Source organism: Temnothorax longispinosus, chromosome 4 (assembly GCF_030848805.1).
Source record: "Temnothorax longispinosus isolate EJ_2023e chromosome 4, Tlon_JGU_v1, whole genome shotgun sequence".
Taxonomy (NCBI): domain Eukaryota; kingdom Metazoa; phylum Arthropoda; class Insecta; order Hymenoptera; family Formicidae; genus Temnothorax; species Temnothorax longispinosus.
In genome coordinates this window covers 1,512,362-1,535,912 of record NC_092361.1, presented here as the reverse complement: position 1 = coordinate 1,535,912, position 23,551 = coordinate 1,512,362, and the positions used below count along the sequence as shown (strand labels likewise).

The window sequence follows — 23,551 nt, the reverse complement described above, 5'->3', positions numbered from 1 at the left end:
ATTACACTTAAGGTATTTAAATCCGTATTCATATTTTTTTTACAGTCAGTGTCTGTATTTAGACATGTAATTATATACATTTTGTCTTAACTACTTGTATTTCTATTTATGTAACTAACAGCGCTATGACTGCTGGCGCCGAAAATATTTTCTTTTCAGTATTCAGGTATCGGAAGGGTATTCACGTCGGTATCTGTGAATTATCTTTGTGCCGCCTGGCTTCCTATCAAATGCTGCCCTCTGTTATATATCAGAACGCAAAAGCGTTCAGTTCGCAGGCGCGTCTTCCGGTGTATGTACTGGTTCTCCATCTCCTATATTCCAACCGGGACGCATTCCTTCCTCGTGTCTCGCTGGTGCTGGAATTGCTAGTTCCGTCTCTCTCTTTCTCTTTCTCTCTCATCCCACGGCACACCGCACCCTTCTCTCCTCCGACCTTCGTCCTTATACGTACCAGTTCCACAGTGCTTGCGTGGTAGTACCCGTTTTCACAGCGACCCCACTACCTGATCCCGCGACCAGTTTACTGCTAGTCTGTTTAGTACCTGATGCGGCAACAGTTGTTCGCTGCGCTCTGTCTGCCTACTCTGTTTTTATTCAATGATTTTTTTTCTCTCTTCGCGTCTCCCCACTTGTTCCCTTCGCGAGCGATTATTCCGTTCTCTCGCGCGGATCTTATCCGAACGTCCGTGAACGCCTGATAAGAGCGACAGTGTCAGGGTCAGTGTGAGTGGGCAGAGTGGGGCAACGCGGCGGCGTGCAAGAGCGAACGTCGGGAGAGTTTGGTGCGGTGCAATACGGGTGAAGGGGCTCGTCGCTCGTCCTCGTCTCTCTCTCCCGCCCGACGACCGTCATCGGTTCTCCGTCGGCGGAACATGTCTCTCATCGCCGACTGCTTTCGCCGTCTGACGGACATCTCGTCGTCTTGCAAAAGCGAGGTAGGCGACACGTGCTGCTTATCTTGTATGCCAGTTGCGTGATAAACATCTGATGTATCGGAGTAGAATGCACGTAGTATTAATTGCATTCTTGAAGAAGCGACTGGCAATCGAGGAATCTTCTTAAAAGATTTACTTCTCTTTAAATAATTATATTTATTGAACGGCTATTTTTTAATTAAGTTGCATTTGCACTCTGGGATTAAATAAGACTCGGAGCTATAAATGCGAAAAGATCTTCTCAGCTACTTATCGCTGATTTAATATAATAATAATGTCCATCAAGTGTTCAGTATATAGTGAAATATCTATTATCTCTATACAGCAATACCTTTGTCGTATTTATTCTTGTAATATGTGTTAAAATGTAAAGTTTATTGCTAAAGAATATTTTCATGCAAGAATGCCGATATCTAATGGTATATCACGATTTGTATCCAATCTGTCATTTTGCCGTTAATCAACAATATATATGTAATAACGCGTGCGAGGGGATTTGATGAATTTTAGTATCAGCGGCTTCATTATTCATGACATTTGCATTTTGACGTGACGTGTCGAGTGGACGCCATTGAATATAAAATGTGGGTCACTCGAAGAAATTGTACGCGCGCAAAGCTCTGAAATCCGATGGCCTTGAACGTGATGCAGAATCCAATTACGCGGTTACTTGGTCCGAAATAATTTAATATTACCCGACGTCCTTTAATGCAATTTATTTTATTGGCCTGGAGCCTGGACAGTTGCTGCGCTCTAATCTCAATACTAATACTAATAATTGTTATTTGATTTATTTTTATTTTATATTGTACCTAATTATATTATTTTTTATTTACAAAATTTTATTAGTCTAATGGAGGGGTAAGAACCACAGTGGTGTAAGTCAAATTTTTTAAAATATTTTCTCGTATGCATAGATGCAATCTGTACAATATATAAATTGCATCTATGCACACGAAAAAATATTTAAAAAAATTTGACTTACACCACTGTGGTTTTTATCCCTCCATATGTCAGAGAGCTTTATTAATTGCGTATTTGCTTCCAGAAGATTTTATTACATTTATATAAAATATTAAATTAAAAAGCAGTCCTTTGACTGTAATAATATTTTTAAAAAGTTACCCTTAGAGTAAAAATGTTTATCAATTTAATTATTTTATATCTTTCCATGTGACAAATTTATTTCAGCTCAAAGGCTACAAAGTGACCGATGTGAGTCGTACTCGCAAAGTCGGTATTGCTTGCCGGGATTTTCAGGATTTGAAACAGAAAGCGTGCTTAAAATTAAATGTAAGTATATATTAATATAAAGCAGACATTAACTTTACGTTGTTTTATATTAAGTTAATTTCGGTATTTCGGACGATGCGTTCATTCGCTATGTGCGCGCCGAAACAAAAACCGTACATCGTATGAATAATTCAACGCATTTTCACGCAATGTAAACTGCGCGCACGCGAAAATGTAACGATGTTTATCATGTAAATGCCGCGCATTTACATTTATCGAGTATTTAGATGCCGATGACTGGCATAGATTTGAACTAGATTTATGTACTTTTGGACAAACCGTGCTGGTTTACGTAATACGGACATACAAATCATATGATCGTTACGTAAATAACGCGAATTTTTATTTAAAATAACAGAGTAATTTGCGTTGCTTTGAGCGTCAGAGGTACGTTTGAGATAAACGTCGATGCAACTACTGACGTATCCTCGATAGAGAAAAACATTTAGAAAATATCTTGTCAATCGTAGTTTGAATACCTCTTGCTTTTTTTTTTAAATTTAAAACACCGGCATTGTTTACGGTAACAAAGTGTCCATGACACAATGGAGAGCAAAAACAACGCCCGTTTCAGGCGCATTGAATGAGCGTAAGTCGACTCATTGCTGCTCGATTTACGGCCATTAAATGCTTCATGGAATGTGGAATTTGTCCTTGCAGTCGAAAGCAAGAATAGCGCCCAGTGCATGTGCACTTAAACGATTCATTGTTGTATAGATTTACTCGACTCTCGACACTCGTTCAATGCATTTCTTTCTCTCCATTATAGCGCGCACTTAGTCACTTAAATCGTTCCGAATGAATCCTGCTTTCGTTCCGATTTTCTTCCAAGTTGCTTTGCGATCATTATTGTCCATGATGATTTTTAATCGGTCGCAAATTTAAGTGTGTTATTTTTACACATGCACAAATGTCTAAAAATAACACATTTGACTAAAGCTCTTTTTACATGTTTCTTCATGTTTTTAATTATACGTTTAATCATTTAACACGTTTTTACCTGTTTATCGTATTAAATTAAAAATTAATACATTCAATAGTGTTAAATAATGTGATTTAAAACGGAAAACAATATGTAAGAAGAGCTTCAGCTAAAATAACACACTTTTGGACTTGCAGTGTATACGCGATGATCTTCAAGATAACAGGCATAGAGAATTGGAACACACATGTGGTATAGGTCATAGTGTTTGCTTAATGTAGCGTTGCGAAAATACAGAAGCCATTCATCAAAAGTGTACAGTAATTTGCATCGAGTAACAAGAATATCTTAGAAGTTATGCAACTTGACAGATGGCACTCTTGAGATATCTTCTCATTAAGCACGGATACGATAGCGCAGTGCAGAGATACTCAAGAAAATAAAATTTTACATGTTAAGATTACACTGTTTTATTTGTGTAATTATGACTTTTATGCATATTGACATCCTTTAATAAATAATTTTTTTTTCTGTAATCTTTATATTAGTGAGCGATTCAATTCCTTTTATTCTTTGCAATAGTATAAGAAAAAATATTAATTATTAGAAAAGTAAAATGTCGCTTGCGATATTCGGTCACTGTTACGTTACATTTTTTTTCTTTGATATGCGTATATGAATGCTTAATGCAATTGCGATGACATGACGTAAATATCGATCAAAAGAAATAGGACAAGATGAGGTACTTAATGTTTAATTACATGAAATGACTACTAAATATAAAAAAAACATTTATTTTTTCAACACAAATCCTTTTATTGAATCCTTTTTGAATAATTGGTCTAGAAAGCAATATTTGAAAAAAATGTCTTTTGCAGCTCTTGCCCATAGGGAGGGCAAGACAAAGTACCTCCATTTACCCGCCCTAAACATTTAATTTTAACATTAAAAAGTCAAAATAAAGAAATAAAATATTTATTGCTAGTTAAGACAATCGTAAACATTCTATATTTATTTATTTCTCACATAAAACGCCGACATGAACAGCCTCATCCTCATTGTCAAGAGTTGCGCAAGAGTTATGTGGCCCATCGTGCACAAGCGCGGTGTAACGAATCCACCCTAGCTTCGTCGGAACAATCATGACAGTTGACAGTAGAGGCACTGGTTATCTTCAATAACTTCGATAACAAAATATTATCGGGATAGTACCCCGTCATGCCCCACCCCGTCTTGTCCCGAAGCAACATTTTTAAGTTATTTCATAATAACGCAAAATTTGTGCATTGAAAATAAAGCATCGACTGTTTTGGGAACTCATAGAAACAGTGCCAAGATAGTGTAATAAAGAATTCAAAATAATACTCACGTCTCTTCCGTCTCAGTTTAAACAGCAAATATGAAGTCGCAATATTGTAACACAATGCACAAACTGAACGCGACTTATGGAAATGACGAAACGCATCGGAATGAAGTCAGCGACTGTCAAACCACAAGCTGTTTTTCGCATGATCAAGTTCCAAAAGAATCCCATGGATAGTGTTACGTGGTTGAACAAAATTCGATACTCCGTCTTGTTCCACGTTCCTAAATGTATTCTGGATTATATCAATTGTATTGAAAACATTTTTCAACGATTACCTCACAGAAAAAACGATTTTGTTGAAGTATCTAAAAATTTAGCTATAAGATACAGATCTAAAAATAATTTTGTTGCACCATCAAAATAATTATGTAGAACACTCAAACTGACTGCTAAAATGTCAAAATTTTTTATAGCATTATCATCATACTTCAGCGACCTACCACAATTATTTTGATGGTGCAACAAAATTATTTTTAGATCTGTATCTAGCTAAATTTTTAGATACTTCAGAAAAACTGTTCTTTCCGTGCTTTGAAATGAGAGAGACCGGAAACGTACGGCGTAGCCGATGATAGTCGCATTTCGCGGATAGATAGGTCGATCCGGTTGCAGTGCGTCCTTGAAAAGGACCCGCATCCGCTCGCCCGCAACCGCTGGCTCTATCGAACCAGCCGGGCCAGGGACAGGAAGTAATCTCAATGTTAAGGTCGCGAATCCGCTTTTCGCGCTGGCTTAAAGGTCGACCCAAATAGTTCGCTAGGCCAATGTCAACCCGAGCCAACGCAAAATCGCGAATACTCGCCTTTTAAAATTAACATTCTCGAATCATTATTAAAATAAATTAGAACGTAAGTAAACTTTAAGTCAGTTTTGCGCAATATATTCAATATAATTAAAAATTATTATTAGAAAGTTACCATATTGTATACATGTGATAGAACAGCAGTTTAAAATTTCGAAACAACGCTTTAATTGCGTTTACCTTTCGACTCTCATGCTGATTTCCTAGACATAAGTTCCCAAGTGGTCGTATGGCTCGAGTAAATAAGTTATATCTTCTTGAAAATTGTACATATTATGCATTTATTTGTCTCAAATAAAAGCTTATAGCTTAAAAATAAATTACAAAATCCACAAAAATTATCAGTTTTTTAGCAGAATTATTCTAAAAAAATCATTTATAGAGCGAACGATTTGGCCCTCTTGGGAGTCGAAAAGTATATTGATAACATTGATGCCATATCATAACAAATGATTTGTTTCTGTAAGTAGTATCATATTTAATTATAATAATAATAATCTTAACGTAATACGATCAATTTTCTTTTTTGTTATTTATCAGAGTTCAAACTTTTATAACAACCTCGTCGTTCGAGAAAAATTGAAGGCTCATCAATACTCGGTAATTTGCAGCCTCAATCTCTATTGTTCAGAATTGCGAGAGAAATGTGAAAATAATACCGTCACGCCAAGAGAAGTGATGTAAAAGTTGATGAAAACCTTGTATTCGGCCTTCGGGAAAATTATTAATATTCCCGTCCCCAGGAAACTAACGGAAATGTATTATATTATAGCCTTGACGTTTGTTTGAGATATCGAATATTCTCTCGTATTACTTCATCATTTATTCAAAATAGTTAGTTCACGAACGTTAATTAATTAACGAGCAGAAAAAGAGTTTTTTCAATGTAAATATATCGAACGTAATAGGTATCCCTCGCCAAAGAAAATTAATTAAAATAATTAGATAGAATGGTAAACTGATCGATTATGCATTCTTGTAGGTAACTAACGATCCAGAGGAAGTGAATGTCTTTCTTCTAGACGGATCACTGATCGATGAAGAGTATTTTTGTACATTGGCACCACAGACTACTTTGATTTTGCAGAAACCAGGGGAACAAGTGTTATCTGGTTAGTACAAACAATACATAATACAATATTAAACATATCAATATGCTTTGAAACTGGAGCAGTTTTTAATGTGGTTATATTATAGCAACGATAGAAAAAGATATCACGTGTTCAGAATTTGAATATTCTATCTTGGATCTTTGAAATGTATTCAGAATTTGAATATTCTGTTTCTGATCTTTGAGATGATTTTAGTCGTTCCAGTTTCAACCAATAACATAAATAATTATCGTGTACTAAAGAAATTAAATTTATAGAGAAGCTAATTAATATAATAGTGTCAAAGGGTTATGAATATAGTTACCAAGTTATCATATAGAATAGCCAATAGAATTTTTAAACCTTAAAATAACTACTCAGTAAATTACAGTTTACTATTTCTTTTTCAAACGATAAAAAATTTCACCACCGTGAACATTTTTGTATCAATCTTTTATCCTTTCTAACTAGTTTTTCTAAAAAAAGAGAACTGTATCGCTTTTTTAAATACATGTATGTATGTACGTGTAAATCTTATATACTTGCATGCCGATTCTTGCAATTGATGCTTTTATCACAATCGATTTCTCAACGTTTTTTATCATCAATAGATTCGCAACTCGCCACTGTCCAAAGCTAATACTGTGTTTTCGTTCCACTACATCCACTTGATATATTCTAACATTGTACATTTACCACTTGATACTCCATAATTTAAATGCACTTCCGAGTCACAAATTCAATGGTCTAAAAATTCAACGTAAGTTTATCGCGGTACAATAACGAATGCACTGCGTTTGGCCGAACGCCAAAGTTAAATATTCCGAGTCCAGTATCAGCCTTTCGAAGTTTGCGAACTTCTTGGCAAGGCCGAATGCGACTCGCGGAACGGGAAAAAAAGAAATCGCGATCTTTCCGACATGAGCGAGGATACGGCGCGCGATGTTTTTCAAGGACAAACGATTTCCCGCAGACGCGGACATTCTCTACGATGCACTGAGACGCGTGAACATTGATTTCCTCACCGCCGGCGACAGGGTGACGCAATTCCTGACGGATAATCTTAAAACAAAAGTCGCCTTGTTGAACAGAGTGTTGAACAAGGATGACTCTAAGACGGCGCTTAGCACAAGGCAGGAGCATCCTGAATGGTTTGAAAATTTGGAAACCAATTATATGTCAAAGGTGAGTTTAATAAAGTAAGGTATCCTCTTAAAAATTTCGCTAAACTCAAGTGTTTACCAATTTATGTATTCCACGAACGTCATCTGTTAAATAATGTCTTTAATATATCCATACGTATTATCTGATATAATTAAAATATTTCTTTACATTTAAAAGCAATATATATTTTTTTTGGTATTTAGAACTCTGGAATTAAAAAACGTAAACCAATCGTAAACCAATCTTTGACTTCATTCACAGGAAGCGTATATGCACCGCAGATGTCAGGATAGAATACGCACTTATCTTTACAAGACGATCGAGCAGATCAAGTGCTCGGACGTGTTCATGAACGATTACAAGGCGAGGCAGCAGCTGTTACGTACGATAGCGTTCTTCAAGCTTCAGCTCAAGGAGGATCACTATTTCGGGTATTACTTTGACAGGAGTAGAGCGGAGACTAAAAGCGACACTGACGAGACCGATTACGGCCGATGTTACGACCATTGTCCCTGCAATTTCGGTCGTATTAGCGACGAAACATATCTCCGTCAACGGTATCTCCGTTTGCCTCAATCGTTGGACACAAATGTGACCGCCGATTCGGATACGATCGACGAGACGGACGCGAGAAAGTTCCTCGATTCCGAAAAGAAGAACGCGAAAGCGGCGAGCGACGAAAAATGGAAGGACAGTTGTCCTTATCGCGTAAAATCGCGAGATACGCAAATCGCTATTTGCGACAGGAAGGGCGAGTTTAAATGCGAGGGTCGATGGAACGCCGACGGCTGTCCCTACGGCGACAGACACAAGATTAATCCGTACAGATCCAAGGAGGAGCTCGCCTTATTCTCTACATGGAATTTGGATCACAAGTAAGATAATTTGTTATGGTATTTGTCGTTAATTAACGTGAATCATTCTAACGCGCCGGATGATTTTGGAAAATTATTAACAACCTTGCATGCGTGAAAATTTCCGGGATAATTTAAATCTGGAACAATTTCATTTATTTGATATACGCAATACCAATATCTGGCGCGTAATAATCGACGAAACTTGATTACTTTTTATCTGTTGCGTTCGTCCCAATATTATACACATGGCAAACGATTTATTTATTTTGTAATAAATATAAATTCGATAAACTCCGTTTAAGAGAGTTTATTTAATTGCCAGGAGAGGAGTTAATATAGATTCGTAGATTTGAAATAATTCGGTTATTTGTTGTTTGCAGAATTGAAAGGTCGAGGACGCTTATTCCGCAGCTGCTGCAGATCTCGCGACAAGATACGGTCAATGAACAGGACATCTACGACTGTTACGACAATCTGTTTACGGTGAAGAATTTAAGGCTGGTCCATATCATATGCCACGATAAAGGATCGCACAAATAAGCGCTAATTCCGAGAGATAAAAGTTCTGGCACATATATTACGCTTCTAAAAGTGCTGATCGCGTACGTGAATACCAAAGAGTAATTGTACACGTGAAAGAGATGATTACATCCAGATAATACACGTAGAACGCCTGCGATCTCTTCAGATACAGATCTCTACAAATAAGTATATTTAATATGTTTAAGCGCTGTTGATAGAATATAGATTTAGTGATTATTAATGTTATATTATCGGGTGTACTTCCATTGCGGCACGAAGTAATAAGCAATAACATTAATAATGAAGCGTCCATTCCAAAGTTTGCAACATTTGAAAAGGCAAAAGTTTGTGACTCCGATAATTATTTTATTATACAAAACTTTAGTAGAATATGGTTGAATAATACAAAAATAAAATTGGAAACGGTGTTGGAACTGTGCTCACTTTTAAGTATTACTTGACGAACGCCAATGTTTCGATAAAAAATCTGCAAATATGTAGCTAAAAAGGAAATTCCATGCGTATTTCCTAAGATGATTGTCTTTATCATTCTGTTTCTATCGATATAGTTACGTAAACGATTTTTCTACGCAAATAGTTTAAAGAACTATTTGTACAAATCAATTACGAATACAGGGTTGCATAAGTCGCACGCAATGGAGGAACCGTTAATTTACTTCAGCGGCTATAAAGAGAAAAGCAGTTGTTTTAGATATGTCGTTAAGCATTGAGTATGTTCAGTGCTTGTAGGTAAAATCTACTAACGAGTGACAGCTGTTTGTTAGCATCATGTCAAATCAGAAACGAGTCTGAGCGACAGATCTCCGTTAGAATCGGGTCAGATCAGCTTAATTTCTGATCTGATTCGACTTCAACGAAGAACCGATGCTCGTCTTGAGCTCCGTGAACTGTGAAGTAGATTATCTTTTTTAGACATATTTTTATTCTGACTGTTCGATAAAAGACAAAACAAAGTTCTGATATATACATGTACATATATACATATATATATTATATTTAGAGAAAGATACATATATATATATGATATATACCTATATAGATATAAGGCTTCCCATAATTTCCGTGATTCCGCATTCGTATTTATATCAATTTTTCGTTGATTTAAAGTAAATTATTTCTTCACAAAAATTGGAAAATTGTTTCTTAATGTTTTTTTTATAAATATTTTTATAATTTAAATAAAAATTTTATTAAAAAAGGAGAGAAAGAGAGAGAGAGAGAGAGAGAGAGAGAGAAAAAGTAAAGTTCGATATAAAATTAAACAAAAGATAAAATCTTGTTATCCATTTGCGCCTCTTTGAAACTCGTGAAAATATCTACATTTTCGATTGCTTATAACTAAAAAATTGTCAATGTTATGATATCTTCGTTAAAATAATTAAGATTAATAATAAAATCAAAGAAAAACCGATAAATAAAAGGAAGTGCGGAAATTCTGAGAGAAATATATATATCTCCTTTTATATGTATTATACTGAATGATGTTTTAGGAACTTTCACCATACACGAAATGGTATTATTTCCAACAGGTATTGCTAAATGGTATTATTTAACAGAAGAAATTGCACAAAAGTACTCAATGTTACTAATTTGTTTTTCTTTCAATTATTACTTTTATTTGTTTTTTATATTGTAAATATGGATTTTATTTTGTAATTATAAGTAGATAACTACAAGTCTCAAAAATTAAAAACGCGTATCATCAATGTGAGTGATAGACTGATGTTCTAAAAATATTAAATGTAACGCAAGAATGTAATTTTATATTTTATATAATATTTATATGTCATTCCGATTTATTAATATTCTAGAGAATTTGTATTTGATTACATTTATTTACATTGCACGTCGCTGAGCTGTATCAAATCCCGACATATATGTATATTATCACGTCGAAAGATATCGTTCCTAATTTAATCGAAGAATTTGACTGCTTCGCATACATGTTTGTATGTTGTACACTGTATATTATTGTCTACAGGGTGCAGAATTGCAGAAGCAATTGTTATGGCTTTGACCAATAACGTCTTACTCTTCTGAGTAGACTGCTGCCACTCATATCGCTTCCGATGTTTAAAAAGTATTATATATTATGATGGACGCATCAGAGGAAATAAATTAAATTAAAGTAAACATTTATATATCGTAAAAAAAATAACGAAAGTAATACAAGTAAAATTTTAAAGTTGATAAAACACAAATAATAGTTCCGATACATAATTGACATAAGTTATAAAGTAACTAAAAAGATTAGTCGTGTATTACATCTTACACACAAAAATGAAATTAAATAAGAAATATATATAATTTTATTATTTTATATGGGTTTTGAAGATATAAGTTCTTAATTATTATTTTATATAGGTATGTTATACAAATATTTAATAAACTCACTGATGCGCCTATCCTATACAAAGTTACGATAATATGCAGAACTAAACTTAAAACGGAGTAGAATTAATCTCGTTGCTATCGAAAATATGAAGTAAATTTTTTTCTGGCTAAGTTGATTGGATGTTTAAATCATAATCTAAAATCTTGCATTTTTTACATTTTTTTTCAGTTATTCTTTAAACAACTAAAGTATATTCCATATTTTCGATAACAACGCGAATTTTTCGATTATTCGTTTAAGCGCTTTATTCTGCATAAACATATTTTGACTGATTTATTACGTACATACTGACGATCGATTATCTACAGTTTTTGTCTAAAGCTATAGGAGCTTATATGATCGTCGCAACATAATTAATTGTGTAACTATATTTACTAATTTTACCTCATTGTTAATTAAATTGTTAATTAGTGATGTTGATGGTAAACTGTGTCAGAATATCTAAACGTTTATTATACAGTTATATTCGTTAATTTCATGTTATTATTAATTACGGTAACGATGGAACGTATCGGTCTAAATTTCCGATTACTGACTAAATTGCTTCGTATAATGATATTTTAGTTTAAAAAAATCGATTTTTACAAGTTATACCGTAGCAACGTAGAATAAAAATACCAAATGTGGAAAACATTCTTAACATAAAACACTATAATATTTTACAAAAAAAGATCAATAATATGAATTCTTTTTTCAAGTGCTGTCATTTTTTAAATATTTTTTGGTATTTGATATTTATATAGAATTTCACATTTTATTAATATATATCTTTTAAATTTAATAAATATTGTTCCCACATATAAATAATACAACGATTTCAAATAAATAAATATTCAACGAGTAAATTAAAAAAAAAATGTTTTATAAAATAAAATGTGAATGATGTGACTGCTCCATATTTGATATTTTTTCTCTATATTTTTCATCGCTTTTATTGTATAAAGTATTCGTAGGCAATTTGAGTGACCTATTGTTTTAGATAAATTTTTAATCAACTGGGTCAATGCAGTTCAAAGTTTCGTTCGTTACATAATGTATATATTGATGAGAGAAAAAAATTGATATTATTTAAAGGTTGCCAAGAATTATATTTTCTTTAAAAAAGGCTTTATAATTTATCACTAAATTTCTCCTTTTCTTTTTAAAACAGAAATATTTCATGGAAAACAATTTGTTTTTTTTAACTTTTCGTATATCTACATACGATGATTGATATAACTGATATAATGGTTTTGTTTTAATAATGAACTGTTAAAAAGTTGTATCGTTAAAAATGTAAAGTGGCATATATGTTAAATGTTAATTAATGTTTAGCAAAGATATTCAAAGTTTATCTGGCATTAATTCAAGAGCAGCACTCTTGAAATAGCGATTAAATATCGATTTCCTGCCATCTCTTATTCCCTGCCATCAGAGATCTATGTAGCTTCGAAATAGACATGTTAAATGTTAAAAATATTTTGATGTGTCTCAAGCATAGATTATAGAAAAAGAAAATGAAAGGATATGTTGCTGCATGCATCATTGTTATTTCAAAACTTATATTATGTTATATATAATAATTATGTACAAATAAATTTTAATTTCTGTTGAAAAATGATAACAAAATGTCAACTTTTATCGTAATGTAAAACAAAATTCGTTTTTAAAAGAAGGGAAAGGAAGAAAAGATTTCAACTCCATCATGATATATCGACATATATACATTATGAAGTAATCGGAAACTGCATAGAAGTGCAATACTTCTATACATGTATACCTATATGTAGGTTACGTGTAAATATAGTATTTTTCAATGTACAAGAGAGAACTGCGTATTTTACTTTAGAAAAATATATTTTAGGTACAATACAGAGAGAAGAGTTTTATTTTCACTCTCGTTCTATATGATATTGAGTTGGTTATAAATAAAATTATTAAGCTTTTGATGAAATTTAAATATGTATATAAGAAATATTTTTTTTTTTTTTTGCAGAACTGAAATCTTAACTTTACTTTTGTATAGAGCGTTTATACGGAAATAAAAATACAAATATTTTATCTGTCATCTCACGGGGCATCGCGCACAAAATATGATACGTGATTTCCGAGCCATTTTGTATCGGAAAAGGTGTCGTAAAAAGTTTATGGATACGTCGAATATTATCCTTAGGCGGTATCCGATCGTAGGAATTTAAACGCTATTTTTTAGTTGAGAAACGTGCTATCGAAATCACAGCGATGCAAGTTAAAGCAGACGGAAATTGTTACAAAAGAGAGAGAACGGCTGTTAATATTATCGGCAATTTCGAACAACAAATTTACTCTGACAGCGATCATAATTTTGTTCCTTTGAATTCATGAACTCTTTTAATTAATTAATAACTCGGATCACATTGCATGTTAAATTTTATATATCAAACTAACCCGATAATTAACTTTCCCAACAGATTAATTAAAAGAGAACAATATACAAAAATAATTATTATATAGTATAACATATTCTGACCGTCAGAGTTTGCACTCAAATTTTTTTCAATTCGTTTATACTACAATATGCTATCTGATATGAATAATAAGATTAAAAAAATAGGAACCAAAAATTGAAAGTCGGTAAGAGGATAGGACTTGATAGGATATTGTTCTATAATATTTAAGCTTTCTCTATTTTATCAACCGTTTTAATTTTACCGGTGTGTTTTTGCAAGTCACATGATTATTAGTTTTATTGTAAATTCAGCCTGAATAATTTAATTTTTGCTTCTGTATATATATTGTAATCGAGATTATTTTCATTGTTTGCTGTTTCACGTTGAATCGCGAAAGTCGCAAAAATATTATTAAAAAAATAAAAAGGGAGAGAAAATGTACAAAAAATGAACAGGTATCTGTAATGCATTTTAATTTATTTAAGATTAATTATTTTTTAAAATTGTTAATAAAATATACCGTGTTCTTTATTCAGTTGATAGACCGGGGGATTCGTTTTTATTACGTTCCTTGTAAAAAAACGAACAGCTCGCAACGAAAGTTTATTTTAAGCGTGGGTAGAGTTTGAATTGAGATTTTTGATTGAATTTCGTTCGCATATCAATTTGCTCGATACATGCATGCGCATATGTTTCTTTATTATCGCAGCGTAATACGTAATGCCTCGGATGAACTAAGCTTTTACATTCCGTTGATTGAACCAGTCATTAAATCAATTATGCTAATCCTACGAGAGAAGGACTAATTTCGACTAAAGAGCAAAAGGTGAAGCGAAACCAATAATAAATGGCGCGCGGGTAATAAATGGATTTCCAATTAATCGAGCGGATCGAATGAATACTAAACCTACGGATAGTGAGACTTTCTCTCCCGATCCGGGAACGGTATCGAGGGGTGATCCGCGTGCACCCCGTTACGTGTCGTTCACCGGAAAAACCTCGCAACAAACTCAAAGAAGGAGCTGTCAAAGTGGCAGCTGGCGGATTTATTTGTAATCAAGACCACCCGGAGGACCACCCCGGCGCGGATAACGAGAATAAATTTTCATTTCACGTGTCGGTGAGTTTTTGCGGCTGAGTGACCCTCCATGGGTAACCCCCCGGGGTGCAAATTACCTCACAATATGTTGCCGATTGTACGGGTGAAGTCGAAAATCGATACATGTCAGGGCAAGGAGGATCGCTGGAAATGCCACGTATCGCCCCTTAAAAGTGCGGATTTAGCCTCGGTTCCCCCCCTTCTCTCTTTTTCTCTCTTTTCTTCCCTGGTCGGCACCCCGTCGACGAGAGCGTGCGTGCGGAAAAGCGGACCAGGAGCGGGAACGAGGAAGCGAGCGAGCTGTAGTCCCATTACGACCCTATGAACGGAATTCGAGTTGGCTCTCCACTCCACCTCCCACTCTCTCGGTCACCCTCTCGAACTCTCGAGTGACTTTACTGCCGGCACTAATCACTTCACTGCGAAACGATTTACTGATTTATCGTTTAATTTCGCGTAGATGGCTTCCCGATGTCTCTCTCGCTCTCCGACACAGGCCGGCGAGCAGCACACATATGTAAAACTCTCAAGCACGTATGGACGAGAGAGATCCAGATCGCACAGCGATAACGAAGATTCTTTACCGTAGCGGCCATCGGCAACAATGAAATTCCATGAATTTTGCTAGCAAGCGAAAGGCGAAACTTTAAGCGTGCGTCGCGATATCAATGCGCTCGGCACATATTCAGGCGGATCTTTTTGCATGAGAGCGCACGAGAAACTGTTTTAAAAAAGTACTGCATACACTCAAGAGTCGCGGCAAACGTACGAGCACGGCAGAGAGTTTCGTGTCTTTTTAATTTACAGTCGTACGAGCTATGCATTTTTTTAACGACGTACGTAAGTGCACCAAGTTTTAAGTGCGCCGCAAATAGACGCGTTGTAGATTCGTTATGCCGGAGTTATAAGTACATTGAGGTAAACTATCACCATCTCGTTACGTTTGCGAGCCGATAGTTGAGAAAGCAAACCAATCGCACTGGTCAATAACCATTAATTGTTACAATAGTAAGGAACGAGAATGCTTGGTGTCTCTTATTGTTACTACCTGCCACGATCGCGCTTCGAGAAGCAATGACGCGAACGCGAGACGCTCCGCGTCAACGTAAACGATGAACGTCGAGCTTCATGTGCTTCCACAAATTATTTTTTCAAGGTAGCATAAAATAAATATACACCAAATATTTTGTCTGTTACATTTTAGATTAATTTTCGGAAAGGCTATTATCGCATATTTTAAGTAACCTTTTATCGTTAGCTTTGCCGAAGAACTTCGTTGAAACACGACGATATTAAATCTTTCAAACTTTATTATAACACCTTTATTTCTCGCGACTTCTTGATATAGAGCTAATTAGAACGATCATTTACAGTAAAATGTTCCTAAATAATGAGCTAAATAATGTATACGTTTGCAAAATTTTTAAGAGTAATTAACTGTTTTTTAAACCTTTTGTGTGTAAAAATGTAATAATGTGTTAAATAACTTTTTGTAATAATTCTTGGTATTAAATAATTCTTTTGAAGAATTTCGCAGAAACTAAAAGACAAAATAAGCTTAACAGTAAAAATAAAAAATTTTCATTAGCAAATGAGGACACCGTTGCATTTCCTACTTGATGAAATTGTTTTAATTGTTCAGTAGTAACAAAATTATATATAATTATATTTGTACTTTATAATTACTAGTGTACTCCACGCGAGACGCACAAGTTTTGTTTAAAGAGTATGAAAAAATGGGCCGCGTTGTATTTTCCTTACCAGCAAACGCCAGCGAGAACGCCAGTATATTTCGTATTTCGAATTTTTCCTCTCGTCACAAATATCAACCCGTCAATCTAGGTGTATTTATGATCCGAGAAACGGTATCATTTAAATTGCATACGCTCCCGTTTCCTCACGATCGATAGCACGACCGCGGATAAATATTCTACCGAAAAAAGCGGCATGTTTAAAATTATTGATACGACCCCACCGGCAGCGAGCCGCGCTGTCGGTGCGCGTTTCAGGACGCGTCTGATTTTTCGCATGTAACTCTCTTATATGTGCGTTTTTCCAATTTTTTTTTTATTTACAGATATGTGACATCGCGATGCGCGCGCGTGCGTCTCGTTCTTTTCGATTATAATTCTATTTGCCAACGCGAGTGCAACCCGTCCCTGCTCTCGGATTATTAAATTTCCGCGTGAGATTGGATTATACTCCGTTCGTGTGCGCGCTTTCCGGTGGCGGGCGCGGCGTCCTCGGACCGCGGCGGATACGGCTGTTTTGCCGTTTCTTTAACGTGCCGTATTTCGTAGCGGCATAGACCGGCATATCAAACATGCCAATCGTGCATACGTCATCTTTTGCGCTCGGGGAACTACGCTTCGTGCGATCCGCGGCGCGATAAGGAACAATACTCTTCGACTTGGGCACGTTACCGGAGAACTGCCACTCCCGATTCTTATCGTTCTCGCGACTCGTTTCAGCCGACAATTCAACGCCGCTGAAGCGAGCCGTCCGCCGCGCCGAAGCGCTTGTGTTTCATAATTGAAGCGTTCAGGGAGCCGGAGCAGATCGGGAGTCCAAAGTTCCTAGCGTCTAAGATTTCTTGCTTCAAGCGCTTTAAATGTTCGGAGCGACGATGTAACAATATTATGACATATAACAATATCTCCCGATTTTCCTTCTGCCTCAAACGCCTCATGTACAATGGCAGAAAATATTGTGTACACACAATAATTTTCGTTCTACAGTATTTGCGACGTCTGCTGCAGAAAGGCACCTGTCTTGTGTAATCCTCTCCAATCAGAAATTAATTTCATGACTTTTGCCCTATCTTGATTTGCGCATCCCTCCCGATCCCCCTTTTCTCGGATTATCCGTTCGTTTCTGTCTCTTTATCTGGCGAAATTAGGTATTCCCAGTTATCCGTCTGTCCCGAGGAAAGATATTTTCTTTCGGCGACGAAGTTCTCGCGGTGGATTTATTGATAAGTCGACGTTTTCAATCCGTTTCCGTTTTCTCTCCCTTTTCTCGCGCCTTCCACTCGTCTTTTTCCTCGCTAAACTTGAATACAACAAACGTGCGCGGGATAGCACGGAAGTTTCCGCGGACGGTTAAATGTAAAGGCCGGCGATATTCTCCTCGTTTGCGATTATGTTTTAAATGCGGTAGCGCGCTGCATTAGCCGCGACGCATAATTCAGAAGCAATTTCGACGCGATGATCTCGCGTCTCGCTTCCTCTAAATGCCTCGCATATCGTCGGCGCCGCTCTCGTCGCCCGGCCGCGCTCGATGCGACTGCATGGGAGATCGAGAGGACGTGTCGTGGATAGCTTAATGTTTGGTCGGAATTCGTTGAATTATTTAACCTAATGCGTGACGAATTCGTGTGTGGAAGAAGAGCGGAGAATGCTCTGACGTTTCTCGGTCAAATTCACATTTTTATTTTGAGCGCAAATGCATGTAATTGGCTTAAAAGTATGATTTTAAGTCGAAATAGACGGAAATATTTTAATACTGTTGACTGTAGAATAGCAGATAAATTGTGAGTTAATATACAAATATCTAAAAAATATTGACTTGATTTTTAAATTCGCTCTTGTCATCACGTAACGCAGGGTGTGTATATAAAATAGTATATCAAAAATATTCGGGCAATACTCTCGCGGATAATAATGTAAAAATCAACAATAAATTTCACGAGAATGGCATTAAAATGTTCCGGCTAGAACAAAGATAGCGAAGTTAGAGCAGAAAGAATAATATAAAGGAAGTCGAAAGATAAAACAATAGAACAGATTAAATTTCCCATAATCCTTTAGAAACAATGTATAAGCGTGCCTTTTGCAAAATGGAAGAATAATTACGCAAAATATTTGCCTGCACTTTATACAAAATATTTTACTTATTGTTTTGGGATATAATTATTTGTTTATATAGACATCAATATTGTATAGACATTTAATAAAATTACAATCTAAAAAATTAGAGAATTTGAAGCTCTCTAAATCAATTAAATGTCCAGTGATTAAAATAATTAAAATCTTGCATGTATAAAAATATTTTTATAGTGAGAATTGACTTGCAATTAGAATGGATCCTAAAATAAATTTCTGAAAGATTAAATAACTATGCATGATACATATGTTTCAAAGAAATCCTCGGTTATTTTATTTTCCTAACCAAACAGTATATTTAACTTAGTTTGAATTATGTACTTGTGCGAAACTTTGTTTTCGGACTTTTATATCGATGTAAAAGAGCAATAATTCAACTAGCATGGTCGGGTGGTGTTATTGAGAAAAATTCTCTGGGAAAGTAGGACAATTGCGTGAGAACGGGATACACGTCACGGGTGTATTTATATTTAGATGCGTACGTCGTAAATTACGAGGAAAAAGACGCAATATTGCTGTGGTCAAACGCGAATGCAAGACGACGAAAATCGTCCTTTACACTCTCGGACTGCTGGTACAATCCTTTTTCTACTTTAGCTTTAGTCACACCGGAGATCACTAGGAGAGCTTAAATGGTGTTTTACGCGCGTTGCGCTTGTAGAAGATCCTACGAGAATTGTTCCAAAAATCTCGCAAGTGTGTCACGTGAGTTCGGTATCCCGCGAAACTTGCCTTGTGAATATTCCCGTATAACTTTGCGGAACACGGAGCGCGGGAGGATCTTTATTTTTAAAAAGATTTCAGTGCGTGAGCGTGAGCGACTCGGTAATTATTTTTAAAATGTATATGTGTTATAGTGTTTTTTAAAGATATTTTGCGCTTCATTGAAAAATAAATTAATAATACCGATATAAATTATATTGTAATTTACATTTGTCTGTGTATCTCTGAAAGAATATTACGACGCATTCCTTTAACTCTAAAATCTTGTAGAATAATTGATGAGTTTTAAAAATAAAAAATGAACAAGTTAAAGTCCGGGCACCAGAATATAATCTCGTGATGACAAAGGGCAGCGCGGAGACGTTTCACCAACGTGGCTGTGGGGACCCGGATAACGGCGGAGAGAATATTTTCCAAAGCATTCAGTTTCTCTACATACGTACCCTTACTTATCCCTTAGCTATCGCGCGACACTTTTCGACATCTACCAACTTGCCTCGAAAATGCGTCTTTACCGCGGTTCGAGTGCGAGCCGGGTCAATTTACATAATCTCATACGCCTAGAATCTCCTCGGCCTTTTCTCCCCTTTCTTCGTTTCATTCCTTTACCGCCTCCACCTCTCGCCGTCTTTTCCACCGTATACCGCCGCGCCGCCCGCCGCACCGTCGACCCCTAGCTAACTCAGGGTAGAGAAACTCGCCTCTTGTACACCGCGATCCAGGTCAAGGCTCCTTCTTCGGAGCTCCTCGTACCTTTGATTCCCGCACGATTCCAGTTCTACTCCGAGCTGCAGGCTCAGGCACGCCGCGAGGAAAAATCTTAAATTCCGATCGCGATGAAAGATTCATGAAACGAGGAGTCGCGTGGCGCTCGCGAGCGCGCGAGCGCACAACTCGCTTTGTGTTTTCATGATGGGTCGGCTGAGTCAATTTTGGTTTATGTAACAACGAAGCCACCGTCGCGGCACGACGTTACGTTTGACGACCACATTGATTTTCGTTCGCGCAAACTGCGCTCGAAAGTGCCCGGTATACTCTCATTTAAGAACGCATCGGTTTATCACGTAGTGCAGATCGTAATTCCGCAAAACTTTAAATTGAGATCTAATAAACGAATTATTTAAGCTTAAGTTTTATTTTACTTTATTTTAAGAGTACACAGCAAATTTAAGTGGTTATTTTTACACGCATAAACGTCTAAAAATGACACATTTAACTGAAGCTCTTCTTACATGTTTCTTCATGTGTTAAATTACGTCATTTAACACGTTTAATTGTATAATTAAATTAAAAGTTAATACATTCAATCATGTTAAATGACGAGATTTAAAATGGCAAGAAATGTGTAAGAAAAACTTCAGCTAAATGTGTCATTTTTAGACGTTTATGCGTGTAAAAATAACCACTTAGATTTGCCGTGTACTCTCGAAATAAAGTAAAATAAAACTTAAGCTTAAATAATTCGTTTATTAGATCTCAATTTGAAGTTTTGCGTAATTACGGTTTGCACTACGTGATAACATACTTGAATTTGCAGAGTAAACTTTAGTTTAACATAATGGTGATTAAAAGATAAGTAATATAAATATTTAACATATTAAAAATTCAATGTTATTTTTTCAAAAAGAAAAAAAGCGAAACAGAAATGTCTAAAATTCCCATAGATATCATCATTAAGCGAACAATATTGTGCGGAACATTCTAACGCATGTTCAGTGCGATATATTCCGTTTATCATCTTTGAGATCCGTTTTACATGTGCGAAATATAGAAACATAGCATTCGAAATTATCTATATATTCTAATTAATTAATACTATAAAAATGACATTGCAAAAAAGGGATACAAATTGCTTACTGATGCACGCTGCAAGTCTTTTCAACACAGTTTTATTTCGTCGAAATTAAATATTCAGCCGAGCGATTCGTATACTTTCGGAATCGGCGCCACGCTACATTTGCTAATGCGTAATTTAAAGTTTTATGAGATCGCGCTGGACGAATTGGCCAGGAACAACTCGAAGGGAACTGATTTCCGAGGCGACGAAATTGAGTCGAGAGACCCCGCGTTACTCCCGAAATTAGCCGATCGCGGGGATGCCCGGTGCGGACAGCCGATAATGATTGGAAACAGCGGCAACGCACCGCCGCATCGTTGATCGTTACAGTAGCTGATTGTTTCATGACCGTTTTATTATTTCGACGTATATATGGGGGAACACGCGACCGCCCTACCCGGCCGTACGTTAACTCGATTTTCGAACAATCAGAGTCGATCGTGCATTTTCTCTACATACCTATAGGCTCGATAAATAGGTCGAAACGCGGCGAATTACGTTACGAGCCACTCTGTATCCGGATTTATACAGCGTGAAAAGCAATGTTAAAAAAATTTTTGAATTTATATAATAAATTTAGCATACATAGTATATCGGTAATAAGCGATACAACAAATCATTTAGACGTTAATTTATAAAATAATTGACTGATAAGTTAATTATATTTGCAAGTATAAAAATATTTATTTGTATAAAATTTAAACAATGTTTAGCAGTAATATTTGTGACTAGAAATCATGCAGCATCAGTAAACAATTCATATCGTCAAATAATCAATAAATTTGATTTGAAATTTATCGTTAATATTTACACACTAGACAATGCGCATTAAATATTTCATCTCAAAGCACTTTAAATATATTATACTCAATGGCGACGAGACAATAAATATCACTTTTAATGTTTCAGCGAGCGTCATAAATATATTCGGTTAACATTAATTATACATTATAAGTCTATTAAATCTGTAAATATTGATACGAAATCTTTGAAATTACAAACGTATCTTACTCGAACAAAAGTGGAAATGGCCCGTGGGTTTCTTTCGCTAAAATTGATTTGCGGTGTCATCGGGACAGTAACGCGTCGGGGAGCGCGTAATAAAACGCAGTCCCCTGTAAACAGGGTTTTGCAAAAACCACTCTCGTAAACTCGCTGAACTCGGCCGCGCGGCGCGGCACGACGCGGCACGGCGACGAATTATGAAAGAGTTTAACCGGGTTAAGTACGCTTGTCCTACGTTCGCGGCTGATTATCTCTCCTGTTCGACTAATAATTGCAGTGAGCGCAGCGCGTCGTTACACTATACTTCGTGTCGCGGTCTCGTTGCCACGTTAACCCGATTTTCTCCGGCAATTACAGTTGCCGCGTGCACAGAGAAACAATCATGCCCGTTGGACCGAGGTGAAATGAATCCAGAGTCTAGTAGACTATAATTAGAAACGAGCACCGGGCAAAATTGGGAAATATATTGCAAAAGTAATGTGCAGCATATACGTATATATTCTTGAAAATAATTCGTTTTTAAATATGCCACGTCGTTTTGGTATAATCATATGTCCAATATGGATACATCTGATGTTTAATAATGCAGAACGAAATCTGTTAATAGCAAAGGTTTTCAAACAAGCTTCACAATTCTTATTAAAACATTAGACTCGCATACATTCATATAAAAGAACAAGATAGTTTGTAACGATTCTTCTGAATCGTATTTATACTACACATTTATTGCTAAAAATTTGCATGATGCATTTTGCGTGTATCAAAGAATTAATATATTATAAGATATTCTCATAAAATTTGTTACACATTAGTAATTTATATAGAGTATCTGTTAAAATTATCTTATCAATATACATCTAAGGCTTTCGGTTAACAAGATTAAATTCTGTGCGGGAACTAGATTAATTTCTGGTCGTTACAAAGAAAACGACGACGAAGGAAATTATTCGCTAAAGGCAACAATTAATTTACATACTTGGGAACATACATACTTTCAACAAACAGTCTGTTCGGTGCAGTTTGGTAAAGTTTGGATCTAAACTTGTGCTGGGATGATTGTTTCACAAAGCATCGACGACAATGGCATTCTTATGGAATGTACAAATCTATCGATGCGTGCACACAAAGTATCCAAGTTTTTGTATGCAGATAGACGAAAATGTGGTAGCGCGATCGTGCCTGTCATATTCTGCCCTTTTTCGCCCTTTCAAAACCGCCGAGCCG

The 23,551-nt window shown here is 35.8% G+C and overlaps 1 protein-coding gene across 2 annotated transcripts; it reads left to right on the top strand.

Annotated features, from left to right (window-relative positions):
- The first annotated feature begins 291 nt into the window (after positions 1-291).
- Drep4 (DNA fragmentation factor-related protein 4) lies at positions 292-13,224 on the top strand. 2 transcript variants are annotated; one of them, XM_071775363.1, is made up of 6 exons: positions 292-938; positions 2,130-2,231; positions 6,304-6,433; positions 7,386-7,597; positions 7,838-8,451; positions 8,814-13,224. In XM_071775363.1, the coding sequence occupies exons 1-6, from the start codon at positions 876-878 to the stop codon at positions 8,971-8,973; spliced, it is 1,281 nt and encodes a 426-aa protein (XP_071631464.1). In that variant the 5' UTR covers positions 292-875; the 3' UTR covers positions 8,974-13,224. The 2 variants fall into 2 exon arrangements, with proteins under 2 accessions (XP_071631464.1, XP_071631465.1); XM_071775364.1 differs by lacking the exon at positions 292-938 and adding an exon at positions 1,016-1,357.
- Positions 13,225-23,551: the final 10,327 nt, after the last annotated feature.